Below are 14490 nucleotides of genomic sequence, written 5' to 3'. Positions count from 1 at the left end.
AAGGATTCTGCACTTTAACAAGCATTTTCTGCCAGCACAGGAGTACATTGAAGTACTTGTAATATGCATTGAAATGTATATACATAGGGTTACACAGATTTTACATCCATTTTTATGCGTTTTCATGACCTAGTAAGTGACGGAATGGAAAATAACTTAAAATCACAAGCTGAAAAATGCAAAGAAAACACATGTAAAATGCATAGAAAACGCATTTTGCTACATCATAAATGTGTCAAAATGTACTTAAATGCATATGTGTGCACTTTGAAGGCATGCAGTGTGAACATACCCCAAAATTAAGTTTTTCAGCATTGTTAGATAAATATTCACTTATTTGAGCCAAAAAACGAAACTAATGGGTTTTAGGGGTTTCTATCTGTATTGTCTTTTATCTGCTTAAAATGCTAGGAAAATAGCTTTTTCTGTGTAAGCATCCCTATGATTTAATGTTTGTGTCAAATGATAGTCATAAAAGCAGTAATTTATGAAGCTGAACTAAGTATGCTTTGGTTAAAGTACATCTACAGACAAATATGAACTACACCCTTTATTTCACAGATTTTACTGTTTTTTTTTGTTTTTTTATTGGTTGAGCCAGATGGGCTTGTGTCTTTTTTTCAACCTGACTACCTATGTAATTGATGTATTCCTTCAAAAGTCAAAAAATCACTTTTTCTATTCAGCCAGTGAATTTACCTGGACTATTCCTTTACACAGTATTGCTTTAACCCAGCTGGAAGTTAAAATAAGGTTTCCATTGCTTCTACTCTATAAGCTGACCATGGAGTAACAGAACAGGGCAGCATGCAGGGTGGAAGTTGTGGAGTATTGATGTTCACTAGTGGTCTAGAGTAAGTAGAGTAGAGTAGAGTAAGGTAATGGATTGAAGTCAACATGAGTGCAAGGTCCTGTGGCAGGGTAAGCCCACGCCACGGTCTAAGATGGCAGTCTGGGCCAGATTTTGTGGGAAACAGGCACATTATGATGCAATGGTGTGCTGCGTTCATATTAGAGCCAGAGTTAGTGATGGGCCGAAAACCCCCCTGTTCTGTTTGCGCCAGAACACCTGGAACAGGCAAAAAGTTCTAGCGAACATGCAAACTCTAATAAAGTCTATGGGACATAAATTTGAAAAATCAAAAGTCCTCATTTTAAAGGCTTATATGCAAGTTATTGCCATAAAAAATGTATGGGGACCCGGGTACTGCCCTGGGGGACATGTATCAATGCAAAAAATCTTTTAAAACAATTGTTTTTACAGGAGCAGTGATTTTAATGATGCTGAAAGTGAAACAAAAAAAAAAAGAATAATTCCTTTAAATTTCGTGCTTGGGGGGTCCTCTAATGTGCCCGAAAAGTGGCGCATCTCTATGTTGTATGGGGCCTGCTGCAACAATACTGACATTTCTAAAGGAAAAAATGTCATTTATTTAAACTTGCTCACGGCTGTAAAGTATTGCCAGCCCCCGGCTATACAGATAAAAAAGAGGCAAAGCGTTTTTGAATCTTTTTTCTATTTTTCTGGTGAGGCGGGCCGCGTGATTGACGATGGATTTACATTAAGGGACACTATTTTTTTTCTTTTTAATAAAGGACTTGTCAAAAATTGTGTTCTGTGGTTTTTACTTTTTTACACTTTTTTGGTGCAAGCGGCCTGGTATGGTTGGTGGGGGGGGGGGGGGGGGGGCGCTTGTTCGCCCCTTGTTTTCTGGCCTGCCAGGCTGCATGCTCGGATAAGGGTCTGGTATGAATTTTGGGGGCCCCCCCGCCCACGCATTTTTTTTTTTTTGGGATGGAGTTCCCCTTAAAATCAGTACCAGAACCAAAGGGCCTGGTATGGATTTCTTTTTTTGGGGGCCTCGCCCTTTTTTTTCAATTTTGGCGTGGAGTTCCTAAAGGGCCTGGTATAGATTTTGGGGGGGGGACCCCACGTTGTTTTTTTTTTTTTGTCATAGGGTTATCCTTAACCACTTTAATACAGGGCACTTTCACCCCCTTCCCGCCCAGACCAATTTTCAGCTTTCAGTGCTCATTGGCGTCTATGGGAAATATTGTTCGGCTTGACATGGCACTGCTCCCCATCTTTAACGTTGGCATCTATGGGAAATCTTGGTCAGCTTGGCAGGGCACTGCTCCCTGTCTTAAAATATTATAATTATGTTATATTATATTTATATCGGAAATATTGGTCAGCTTAACATAGATCTGCTCCCGAACTATAAGTGACAGGGACACAAAACTTGGGGAGCAGGTGAAGGGACCCAAGACTATAACATATCCATACATTTTAAAAGTGGGGTATGCCTGTACACTACACTGACTGCACTAAACTGTCTGAACACACTATCCACTAACTACCTGCCTAATCTCTATTGTCACACACTATACACGGCTGCATAATAGTGTGTAGTAGTATATAGTGTGGGGCGTGGAATTAGCCCCTGAGCCATGATTGGCCAAAGGCACCCTGCCTTTGGTCAATCATGGCTCTGACAGGAGATTGTACTGTGATTGGTCAAAGCATACAGGTCAGGTGCATGCTTTGGCCAATCATCATCAATCAATGCTCTGCAAAAAAGGCGCCATATTTGTTTGTGTGTTCTGCAAGCACACAAACAGCTGATGTTCGAGTTGAACACAGAGCCCATCCCTAGCCAAAGTTAGAGCTCAGGGCCCCACCCTTCTGAGGGGGTCAATGTGTGAAGGGGGCAGTGAGAGATGCATGTCTGCACCCTACTGTCTAGGTCAGGACAGACCAAGGCCCGAGCCTGTGAAGGATGTAGCAGCTGGGAGCTGTAGGATAAGAAGCCAAGCTGACGTGTTGTGCGTTTTGTGCATGAGCACTGGTACTGTGTGTTCAACAGTCAGGAAGACCGAGGCATTAAGCCTGAGGCACAGGGCTGATAAAGAGCCAGAACCCTATGTTTGATTCATATTGATGGTGAGAACCCCCTGTGTGGGAAAATATTAATGTGTAAACTTTTGTTTTATTTTAAATAAAAGTGGACAGAAAAAGCCCTGAAATGTACTTCTGGCATGCAGCAAACTCACTGTTTTGCACTACCAATGAGCTGCAAATTCCCCAAATTGTCATTGTCTGAAAATTTTTTTTGTTTTAATACTTTAAGTTGAGTGAGATAACAACAACACATAGATACAATGATGTCTTCAAATGTTACGCATTGTGTAAATCACGCAGTTCAGTACTTTGAAGGCATAACTATTGCTAAGTAATCTGTGCATATAGCAACGTGAATATCCACAGTCACCTGACATACAGTACTGTGCAAAAGTTTTAGGCAGGTGTGCAAAAATGCTATTAATTAAGAAAATTTTGAGAAAGTTTAAGTAAATGAATAAAAGAGAAATCCAAATCAAATCAATAGTTGGTGTGACCACCCTTTGCTTTCAAATCAGCATCAATTCTTCCAGGTAAACTTGCACAGTTTTTGAAGGAACTCGGCAGGTAGGTTGTTCCAAACATCTTGGAGAACTAAGCACAGATCTTCTGAGGACGTAGACTGCCTCAAATCCTTCTGTCTCTTCATGTAATCCCACACAGACTCCATGATGTCGAAATCAGAGCTCTGTGGGGGCCAAACCATCACTTCCAGGACTCCTTGTTCCTATTTACACTGAAGATAGTTCTAAATGACTACGGCTGTATGTTGTGGGTTGTTGTCCTGCTGCAGAATAAATTTGGGGCCAATCACATGACTCCTCGATGGTATAGCCCAGCAGTGTCAAACTCAATTTCATCTCGGGCCGCATCAGCATTATGGTTGCTCTCAAAGGGCCGGTTGCATCTGAGACTAGATGTCCAGAGCACCCCACATCCTCTTTACATGAGATGTCAAGAGCCCCCCCACCGTCAGAGGTCAAGAGTTCCTCACCCTCTCTTACATCACCGTAAATCATCTTTACCTTGTGCTGCTGCCGGGAAGAAGTGTGTGTGTGTGTGGAGGGGGTTGCTTGGAAGCATAACAGCTGAAAGTGCAGGGTGTGGAGGAGGACCAGAGGAGGGCTGGAGTCAGCTGAATGCTGAGCCCATGGAAGGTGGAGATGAGGAGGTGCTGCGGCTGCACAGAGAGGTGAAGAATCTGTAGGGGGAGTTCTGTCAACCTCTCTACTGCTAACTGCTGAGATTGGTGGGGGTAGAGACGAGCCTCTCCGCGGATGCACGGGAAAGTGCATAATCTGGTGGAGAAGTTCTTGCCTCCTTTCTGTTGCTGACCACTGAGACAAAGGGGGTACTGAAGCTGCAGGAGAGCTGTGAGGGTCACATGAAATGGCCTGGCGGGCCGGATTTAGCCCGCGGGCCTTGTGTTTGATACCTGTGGCATAGCCCGATGGATACGTATCTGTCTGTATTCATCAGCATTAAGGACACCATTGATCTTGACCAAATCTCAAACACCATTTGCAGAAATGCAACCCTAGACATGGAAGGAACATCCACCATGCTTCACAGTTGCCGGGAGACACATATTATTGTACCAGCCTTTCAGCAAACAAACTGCCTCCTGCTACAGCCAAATATTTAAAAATTTGACTCATCAGTCCAGAGCACTTGCTGCCATTTTTCTGCACCCCACTTCCTATGCTTTCACACATAGGACGTGGAAACAAGGCTAAACATCGTGCAAACAGAATCGCGGGACGCATGACTCCCAAAAAAGGTACAAGAGCTTCTTTTGGTGCGTCATGCGTCCCGCGATTCTGTTTGCGCGATGTTACCACGATTCGGCAGGCGGAAATCGCGGCAACATCACACAGCATTTGGGGTGCCATTGCAAATCACGGGCATCGCACAGGCGTCCCACGATTTGCAATGATTTCCGAATCGCGGGCAGAATCGCGGTGATTCTGCCCGCGATCCGCTATGCCCACATGTGAACGTAGCCTCAGGAAGTCAAACATATTTCATATCTCTGTATTTACAAAATATGTTATACACTGTTTAAATATGCACGACAGCATCATTTAGTTACAAGAATTGATACATTAATAATAAGAATTTGGGGGAAATAAAACGTAAAGTACTTTGTGCACACAGAAACATTTATTTTCAGGTCTGTGAATAGCATGCATTTTCGATGAAAGAGCGCCACCTATTGGTGAATTTGTATAATGTTTTTCTGTTACCTAATGTTTAAAACACTGAGGCTGCGTTCACATCTAGGTGTTGCTATTTTTACAGGCGTTTTTTATGGGCGTTTTTGTGCAGGCGTTTTTAGGTTGACAAGTGACCAATGAAAAAAAAATTTAAACGCCGGTATACTGCCAAAAAAGAAGCTTATGTACTGTATGTATATATGTATGCAGAACACCACTGTCTTAGTAAAACTTAAAGGGCGTTTATGTTTTTTTTTTTTTTGGCTCACCGCACTATAATCTGTAATTAAACCTGGACTCCGGAACCCCAGTGCATTTTTAGAAACTTCAACCCCTGCTAATACGAGTTCAAAAATATAAAAGTGGCACTCAAAGTATTTTAATATTCCGTTAAAAAAGATTCTCCTACGAGGCCACTGGATAGCACATCTTCTTCCAGTATAGGGAGGGGAATATACTGCTGATCCACATATTACCAGCTTGCCGACCAACTGCCGTAGTTTTACTGCGGCAGGTAGGCTCTGTCCCATGAAATTACCTACCTGTATGCTGATTCGCGGAAAACTAGCGGGGGTGCGCGCGCACCCATTCGCCAGAGGGGAAGCTAATCAGCAGGGCTGGTGGCTGCGATTGCCGCTGGACACCCGGGATTGCCGCTGGGCACCCGTGATCACTCCCTGTGGAGACAGAATGGAGGTCTACCAATGTAAACATGGGATCCCCTGTTCCTCTTATTTAGGAAAACAGGTCTCGGTGTTCATGCAGCAAGCCAATCCCCCACACAGTTAGAAAGCACCCCCTAGGGACACATTTAACCCTTTGATCGCCCCTGGTGTTAACCCCTTCCTACCAGAGTGCTACTATTAAGTCATCGTTTTGGTGTGCGGCCACTTTCTCTTCATGTTCCTGTTATCCGGTGGCGATCCAAGGTCCAGCACCCACAGCTGATTGTGGATATAGATCCACCTGAGCAGGGTACATCTTCTTTTCAGTATGATGTAAACAAGGCAGACTGCTGTTCTATCAGTAATGAACACAGGGCTCCTGTGTTCCTCCAATTTAGGAACACAGATCTCTGTGTTCATCCAGTAAATTATACCCCCACACAGTTAGAAAGCATCTTTTAGGCACACATTTAACCCTTTGATTGCCTCTGGTGTTAACCCCTTCCCTGCCAGTGTCATTAGTACAGTACCAGTGCATATTTTTAGCACTGATTACTGTAGTAATGTCCCTGGTCCCCCCAAAAGTGTCAAATATGTCAGTTAGGTGTCCAATCTGTCTGCCACAATGTCGCAGTCCCGCTAAAAATCAATGATCGCCGCCATTACAAGTAAAAAAATAAATAAAAATGACAGAAATCTTTCCCCTAGTTTATAGACGCAATAACTTCTCCACAAACCAATTAATATACGCCTATTGGGATTTTTTTTACCAAAAATATGTAGCAGAATACAAATTTGTCTAAAATGATGAAAAAAATTTGATTTTTTTTTTTTTTATTGGGAATGTTATATAGCAGAAAGTAAAAAATATTGTTCAGAATTATCACACTTTTTTGTTTATAGCGCAAGAAATAAAAATCGCACAAGTGATCAAATGCCACCAAAAGAAAGCTCTATTGGTGGGGAAAAAAAGGACATCAATTTTATTAGGGTACAGCATCGCATGACTGCGCAATTGTCAGTTAAATTAATGCAGTGCCGAATCACAAAAAATGGCCTGGTCATTTAGGGGGTAAATCCTTCCGGTCTAGAAGTGGTTAAGCACAGCATTTGGGTGACTAGCAGTGCTGTACATCTTAGTGTTGTGCTATTGATAGTGGTAGGAAAAGGACTTTTCTTAAAAGAGATGTATGGCTTTGGAGTTTTTTTCCGACATTAATACTTACCTAGGTGGATGCTGCATCTGTCCTCCGGCACCTCTGCACAGCGGTGTTCGATCGCTCGGTTCTGATATCTCTCTGAGCAGAGAGCGATGACTATCAGTCACAGCTCTCTGCTCTGCCTCCTCCTCACCGATTGGAGCGCTGAGCTGTGGAGGGGCGGGGAGTGGCCGGCTCAGGCTCTCAGTGGCTCGCAGAGCTGAGAGGCTCAGCCGGGTGTCGGTCCAGGGACCTGGCGGACTCTGACTCCATGGTCGTGATTACGCGGTGCCTGGGCACACATCTGTGCAGACTTCAGCCCACACTCTGCTGAAAACGGGTCACAGGAGCGCAGAACGAATAGCACTCCTGTGATCCATAGGAGAAGTACAGCCAAACGAGCTTTGACTGTACATCTTTAATTCTACAGCAGAAATCTGTCTGGTAATACAGCTCATTTTTGCATTAAAATTGAATCATCTTGTAAAAAAAAAGTAAATGGCTGGAATTCAGCAAATAATGCTCCTTTTGGGATGTTAACAGATGAGTTAAAAAAGCTTTTCACTGTACGAAAAAAGCCTACATTATAACTAAAGGCAATAACTTTTTTATTTTTTTTTTTATTTTCTAGATCTGGTAGAGTGGGTTAAGGGTTATAATTCCTGTCAGGCCTTTATTGCCATCTGTGTCCCCTTTAGGGAGATTCACCCCAATTTTAATGATCAGAATTGTCACCAGCAATGAAAGTGAGGGTAAATGTAAAATTTTGTGCTGCCACCAGATCAGGAATAGAAGGTACATTTTCCAATAGGGACACTTGTTCCTGTGACAACTGTCTAAGGCAGTGGTTTCCAAACCAGGGCTGGGACAAGGGGTGGGCAGGAGGGACAAACTGCCCCAGGCGCAATGGTTTATTGCAGGGATGGGGGCGCCTTGACCCTAACCCTAAGGGAAGGGGGTTTGGTATCTTTGCCTTGGGCGCTGGATGACCTTGTCTCAGCACTGCTCCAAACTGTGTCACGTGGGCCTGATGTGGCACCTAGCTTGCCTTTATTTGGGACTTGGGGCACCATTCCTTCCACTGACACCAGCCAGTAGTGGGCCATAATTCCTCGCAGTGACACCAACGATGGGGCACTATTCCTCCCACTAACACCAAAGAGGGGGCACTACTTCTACCATTGCCACTGCCACCAATGAGGGAGAACAATTCCTCCCACCAATACTAATGATGGGGCGTTATTCCTCCTCTTACTAACCACATGCGCTTTATAATTTATTTACTCCTACTGACCACCAAGCCTGAGGAATTGATAACTCTCACTGACACTGGGGTATGTTCTACTTCTGACCCCCTTAAAGCCTGAGGGACAGTAAACTTGCCCTTTGTTTAGAAAGTTTGGAGACCCCTGGTCTAAGGGTTTGTATACCTTAGCCCCCATGGTGAGTGGCAGTGTTTTACTGTGCACATAGCAGTTAGTGTGAGGGCCAGCAGAGGGCAGTGTGATGTATGTTTAAGTACATCACACTGTTTACTTTTTAAAAACTTTTTTTTTTTCAGTTCACATAGTTACACTGTAACAAGTTGTGTTGCACAACAGTGTTGTGTTGCACTACAGTACAGTGGCATGTGGTGTCACCCACTCTGCTACTGAAAAATGCCTCACATTGCACCTCACATCACAACAGCATTGTGCAGTGAATCAAGCACATAGAAAACAATTGTGATCACTGTGATCAAAAACAAAATCATACAGCTATTTGTCTTTCAAAACTGCATGCACTTTTGTTCTGTGTGAGTGCCAACAAAATAGAATTTTACTAGGCTATGTTCTCTCCACGTCAGATGCTTCATTCAAAGAAATAGTGTGAACAGGGGAAGAATGGGCCAGGGGGCAGGGGGGAGATTGCCCCCGGGCTGCTTTGATGCCCTGTAAAAAGGCTGCATTGCTTCCGCCACAGACATGCCGAAAGGATTCCTGGTCAGAGATGTATAGTAACGAAGTAGAACTACTTCACTACTGTACTTAAGTACTAAAAGGCGGTATCTGTACTTTACTAGAGTATGGTTTTTTTCTCCTACTTCCATTTTTACTTAAGTACATATTTTCGATGAGTTTAATACTTTTACTCTGATATTTTTTTATGTGCTGCATCGTTACTCGTTACAATTATAAAAATGTTATGAATCATTCCATTCCAAACCCGCACCGTAGCTGACTTTTTTTTACTCGAGTCTCACTGTCTCTGAGACTCACAAGTCACGACCAATCCCCGACCCGATGTGAAGGCTCAGGGGCAGAGCCTCGCCGGCTCGGCCCGAGTCCCGCTCGGCTCTCAAGTGAAGTGGTGGTGGTGAGAAAGGGCCCTGGCTGGGGGAGGGACTGTGACTAGTCTAGACTACTAGACTGTCTCTGGGCACTGTGCAGCGCTGCTGCCCAGCGCGGGAGAACTGGATTGAGGTAGGAATATATTCTTCTTTCAGCAGGGGGGACTGGACTGGGGACTGTGGAGAGAGTGGCTGGAGGACTCGAGACAGCCTAAGGTAGGAGAAGCAAGAACTGTCTTGAAGTCAAGTCACTCACTAAGGGAATCGGATCTATTCAATGGGGGGAGGGACCTGCCCTGGCCTGCCCTACTCTAAGGGGGCTCTATAATGGGAGGGGGACCCTGGCCTGCTCTAAGGGGATCTATAATGGGAGGGGGACCCTGGCCTGCTCTAAGGGGGATCTAAAATGGGAGGGGGGCCCTGACCTTTTGACTACTTTCTTTAATAACTACATAACACAATACTTGTTCTTTTACTTTCAGTACTTGAGTAGTAAATTTTAAAACAAACTACTTGCAATACTTAAGTACAAAAAATGTTGAATACTTTAGTACTTCTACTTAAGTGGGGTGCTTAAAGAGCACTTCAACTTCTACTCAAGTCCCTTTTTTGATAGAGCACTTGTACTTTTACTCAAGTCTTGGTCTCTAGTACTTTATACATCTCCCCTCCTGGTGAAGAGAAGTAAAAAGTCCCCACTGCTGACCTACTGAGTGCGGGATGAAGACAAGGACAGGCACAGGCATCCCCCCCCCCCCATCCCCAGCATGGATGGTGTAAACTGTGTCAGAGCAGAGGCTGGTTCCATGCCCCACTGGAGACTCTCCTCCCCTAGGCAGCTCCAACCAAGCTGTCCCAGCTCCTTCCTGTTGGCCAGGTCAGGAACACGGATTCAGCCGATGAGTAGAGAGAGAGTACCTGGAGCGGAGCTTCAGCCTGGAAGGGGGGTCAGGAGGTGGGTGGGATGAGGGGGAGTGGGAGGGGGGCCGACTCGCTGCACCATGGGCCTCTCGTTTGTACCAAAAGTTTCCTGTCAGCCCCTGAGTGTGAATCAGGAAAATACCACATTAAAACCACTAGATGGAACTGATAATTATAGCAAATAAGTCATTGTTTCCTATAATCATCAGCTCTATCTAGTTAATACGTTTTTATTTCCTATTATCATTAGTTTAATCTAGTGGCCAAAATGCAGTATTTTCCTGTGTCAAGCTATGCTTTTAAATCTTATCTGCTTAGAAAATAGCCTAGTAACCTTCAATTTTGCTGACATTCACAAAGAACAATTGTACATGCGGTTTTGCAGGACAAATAGCTCTGCAATTTATTTTTTATAAATACACCACCAAGCACTATTTCAGCTTTTTACCAAGTTGTACCACCCAGGTTTGTAAGTGCTCCTGTCATGTTTTTTAAATGTAAATTTTGTTAAATAAGATTAATTTACTAAAATTGGAGAGTGCAAAATCTGGTACCGCTCCCACGGTGTCACGGTGCTGGATAGCGTGATGGTATCCACATATAGCTGGTTGACGCGTTTCGAGGGAGGACCTTCTTCCTCAGAGCCAAAACATGCTACTAACCCACCATTGCAATTGTGATGTGTTATATAGTCAGTCTGCACTGCCTACCACACTTCGCCCTGCCCCATAGGGAGCCAAGGTCAACAGTGTGGATAGCTGAGATGGAAATAGTTTATTGGAAATCTAAGATACCCATAGATCTGCTTTTTTTGTCAAAGCTTAATTGAACAAGCTAAAGTTAGAAGCTGATTGGCTGCCATGCACAGCTGTGCCAGATTTTACACTCTCCAGTGTTAGTAAATCAACCCCTATGTAACATATATATATATATATATATATATATATATATATATATATATATATATATAGTATATTCATCCAATAAACAGGATCAGTGCTGGACAGCCCCCAAAAAACAGAATAGATTTTTATCCCAAGCCACATACAAGCTTAAAATGAATACATGCACAGTTAAAGGACTACTTAAAATGATCTCCATGGCTGGATTTGCTATAAGGTTCAATAGACCTGTATCGGCAAGGTGTCAGATTTTAGAAACATGTAAGAACAGAATGAATAAAGCTACTGTCAAGCTACCTAAAATGAAATCCCACAAATACATGGTTAATGTCATAATAAAATTATTTATTTGAAAAATGCAATAAAAATATCTCTTTATAAATAAGCATTAAAATAAAATTCTAAAATCAGATGTTCTTTGTTAACATGTTCAGATTTCATTCACTTTCCTTTTCCTAATCTTCTCTTCTGGAAGCTGTGGAATGAAATGGAAGAATTCTAGGAGGTTCAGATACAGTCCTCTGTCAAATGGATTATAGAACTTTCCACTTTCGTTCATGAGGTACAAGTACTTCTTTGAATTCATTCTTTCATTTGTTGTGATGTTCACAGCGGCCATATATAGCTGATAATATATAATGGAATAAGAATGGCAGATTATTCTCTTTGTTCAGATACAAGAGGCTTTAATACATTGATCACAATAATCTCAACATTTTAATGGCTGAGGTGTATGTCAGGCAAAAGTGTCTAATGATAGGTAGAAATTTGAAGGAACCTTCATGCATTTTAAATATTCTTATGAACATTTGTACAAAAATTCTCATTACATTCAACATCTTGAAAAATGTCATTTGAAATCAATTCAAAATTTTGTTGGCTTTTAACGTTCAATTTTGAAACATAAGTACTTTACTGAACGAAAACCACATACACTGTTAGAATTTGTTTTTTTAGAAGAAAATTTTTCATTCTGCTTCTTAAATTTTCTTATCATCGCAGTGGAAAACGAACATCAAATTTTCCCCACTTACAAAAAAATCTAATAAACGTTCTTAAAACAAATAATTTCCAACCAAAAATCTGCTAGTGTATACTTAGTTTAAAAGCACTGGAGGGATAGAACTTCTGTTGGGAATTTACAAGAGGGGGGGGGCACTCTACAGTGACAACACGGACAGGAAAAAAAATGCTTTTTCTTAGTAAATTTGGAGAAGGGGGAGTGATAAAACCCATTTCACGTTTTTATTTCTGTCTGTATCATTGTTGCAGATTTCCCCTCACTTCTTGTCTGGTAAACCATTATCAGCAGGACAGTAAGTGAGACTACATCTCTTTAATGGCTCCCCAGATTGCAGTAAAAATGCTGAATCATAGTCTAGTACAAGTGGCCACCAAACTGTGGCCCCGTGGGCCAGATGTGGTCCTTGCTTGCATTTATCTGGCCCTTGGGGCACTTTTCCTTCCACTGATACGAGGGACTATTCATTCTACTGCCACCAACAATGAGGCACTATTCTTTTCAGTGACACCAACAGAGGTGCATATTTTTCTCCACCAGTGATGGAGCACTATTCCTTCCACTGACACCAATGATAGAGCACCATTCTTCCTCCTACTGACCGAAGGTGCTATGTCATTTTTTTTTTTTCTACCCCCACTGGCCACAGTCTGGACCCCTAAAATCTGAAGGACAGTAAACTGTTTGGAGACCCCTGGTCTAGTACATAGAAATTCCATAGTCTGCCCCCTTTGATCATTTATCAAGTAATATGGATTAGAGCCAGAGTAAGTGAAATTATTGCTTGCAGTGTTTACATCATACCATTTTCTGCCATTCACGTCTGGCTTGTGCATAAAGAATAATGGTCATCCCTGGCACAAGACCTGATCATAGGAATTATTTGCTGGGCCACCCTAGGCACTATGCAGTGCACTTATAGAGAAGAGGGTCCATCCCAGGTGCATGCTCTGAGCCATTCTTTTCTAAAGTTGGCCATACACACACACACATAGATTATATATATATATATATATATATATATATATATATATATATATATATATATATACATACATAAAATCTAACAGATGTCTCCTTCCATTCTATAGAGTGCGGATGAATGAATCTGCTGCTGTACCTACCGTATTGTATTTTGACAGCCAGCCTCACCAATTGTCTAAATACCTGACAAGTGTCAGCATTTGATTGGATGCTATTGCTGTTTGGACAACAATTTACTGCCTGGCACCTTCATTATATCAATCTAGGGACAGGCCCACCAAAGGCCCGAATTTCAGCTGGTTTATCAGTACTGCCACCCTGTGCTGTGCGCTCCCAATGGCCAAAGGCTGACAGTGTGTCTGCTCATTCAGCCTCTGTCTTGTTACCTCCTATCCTAATGTAACGTTTTGCTACATTAGGGCATGGCCACCTTGGCCATGCACTCACAGCTATGGTGAGCACTCCAATGCAGGAGGCTTTTTCCATAGCTGCTAACATGTACATGGCTCACAAATAGAAACAATAAAAAATGTGTTTTAAGCTGTACACAGCAATATACCATACTTTAATTAAGACGGCAAAATCCAAAGTTTTTTCTAAAAGGTTTAGTTGTACTTCAACTTCTAAGAACCTAGCAGGCTTAATGCTAGTTCTAAATAAGTTCTTATGCTTTAATTATGGGCTTGGCTCATGTACTGTGTTATGACTGATTCAGATAATGAGAAAATATACATGTATGGTGTAGAGAGACTTAGCCATTTTGTTTCCATGTGTAAATATAAAGAAAATACTGCCACTACAGAGGAGTATAGAGATGAGTATATATGCAAGAAACTAACAGGCAAATCAAATTAAAGTAGTAAAGCCAATAGAGTTAAAGATGAATTTTAGGTATGGATATTTTATATATAGTTACATTGGTTCAGCTTGGACCCCCTTAATATATACAGTATCTCACAAAAAGTGAGTACACCACTCATGTTTTTGTAAATATTTTATTATATCTTTTCATGTTACAACACTGAATAAATTATACTTTGCTTCAATGTATCGTAGTGAGTGTACAGCTTGTATAACAGTGTAAATTTTCTGACCCCTCAAAATAACTATACACAGCCATTACAGTCTAAACCGCTGGCAACAAAAGTGAGTACACCCCTAAGTTAAAATGTCCAAATTAGGTCCATTTAGCCATTTTCCCTCCCCTGTGTCAAGTGACTCGTTAGTGTTACAAGGTCTCAGGTGTGAATGGGGAGGAGGTGTGTTAAATCTTGTGTTATCACTCTCACTCTCCCTGGAAGTTCAACATGGCAACTCATGGCAAATAACTCTGAGGATCTGAAAAAAAAAA

At 42.2% G+C, this 14490-nt stretch overlaps 1 protein-coding gene across 1 annotated transcript in view; it reads right to left on the bottom strand.

The window, feature by feature from the left end:
* Positions 1-11555: 11555 nt before the first annotated feature.
* The window catches only part of LOC309562456 (uncharacterized protein), a 117974-nt gene continuing 115039 nt past the window's right edge, over positions 11556-14490 (bottom strand). Inside the window, exon 10 of the mRNA XM_082266686.1 lies at positions 11556-11759. Coding sequence (XP_082122812.1) covers positions 11565-11759 — 195 coding nt within the window. The 3' untranslated portion in view covers positions 11556-11564. The remainder of the gene's footprint in view (positions 11760-14490) is intronic.

Source organism: Pelophylax lessonae (genome assembly GCF_965119305.1).
Source record: "Pelophylax lessonae genome assembly, chromosome: 1".
In the NCBI taxonomy this organism is placed as follows: Eukaryota; Metazoa; Chordata; class Amphibia; order Anura; family Ranidae; genus Pelophylax; species Pelophylax lessonae.
Note: the sequence above shows the minus strand (reverse complement) of the source record. Positions and strands in the feature narration are given on the sequence as shown.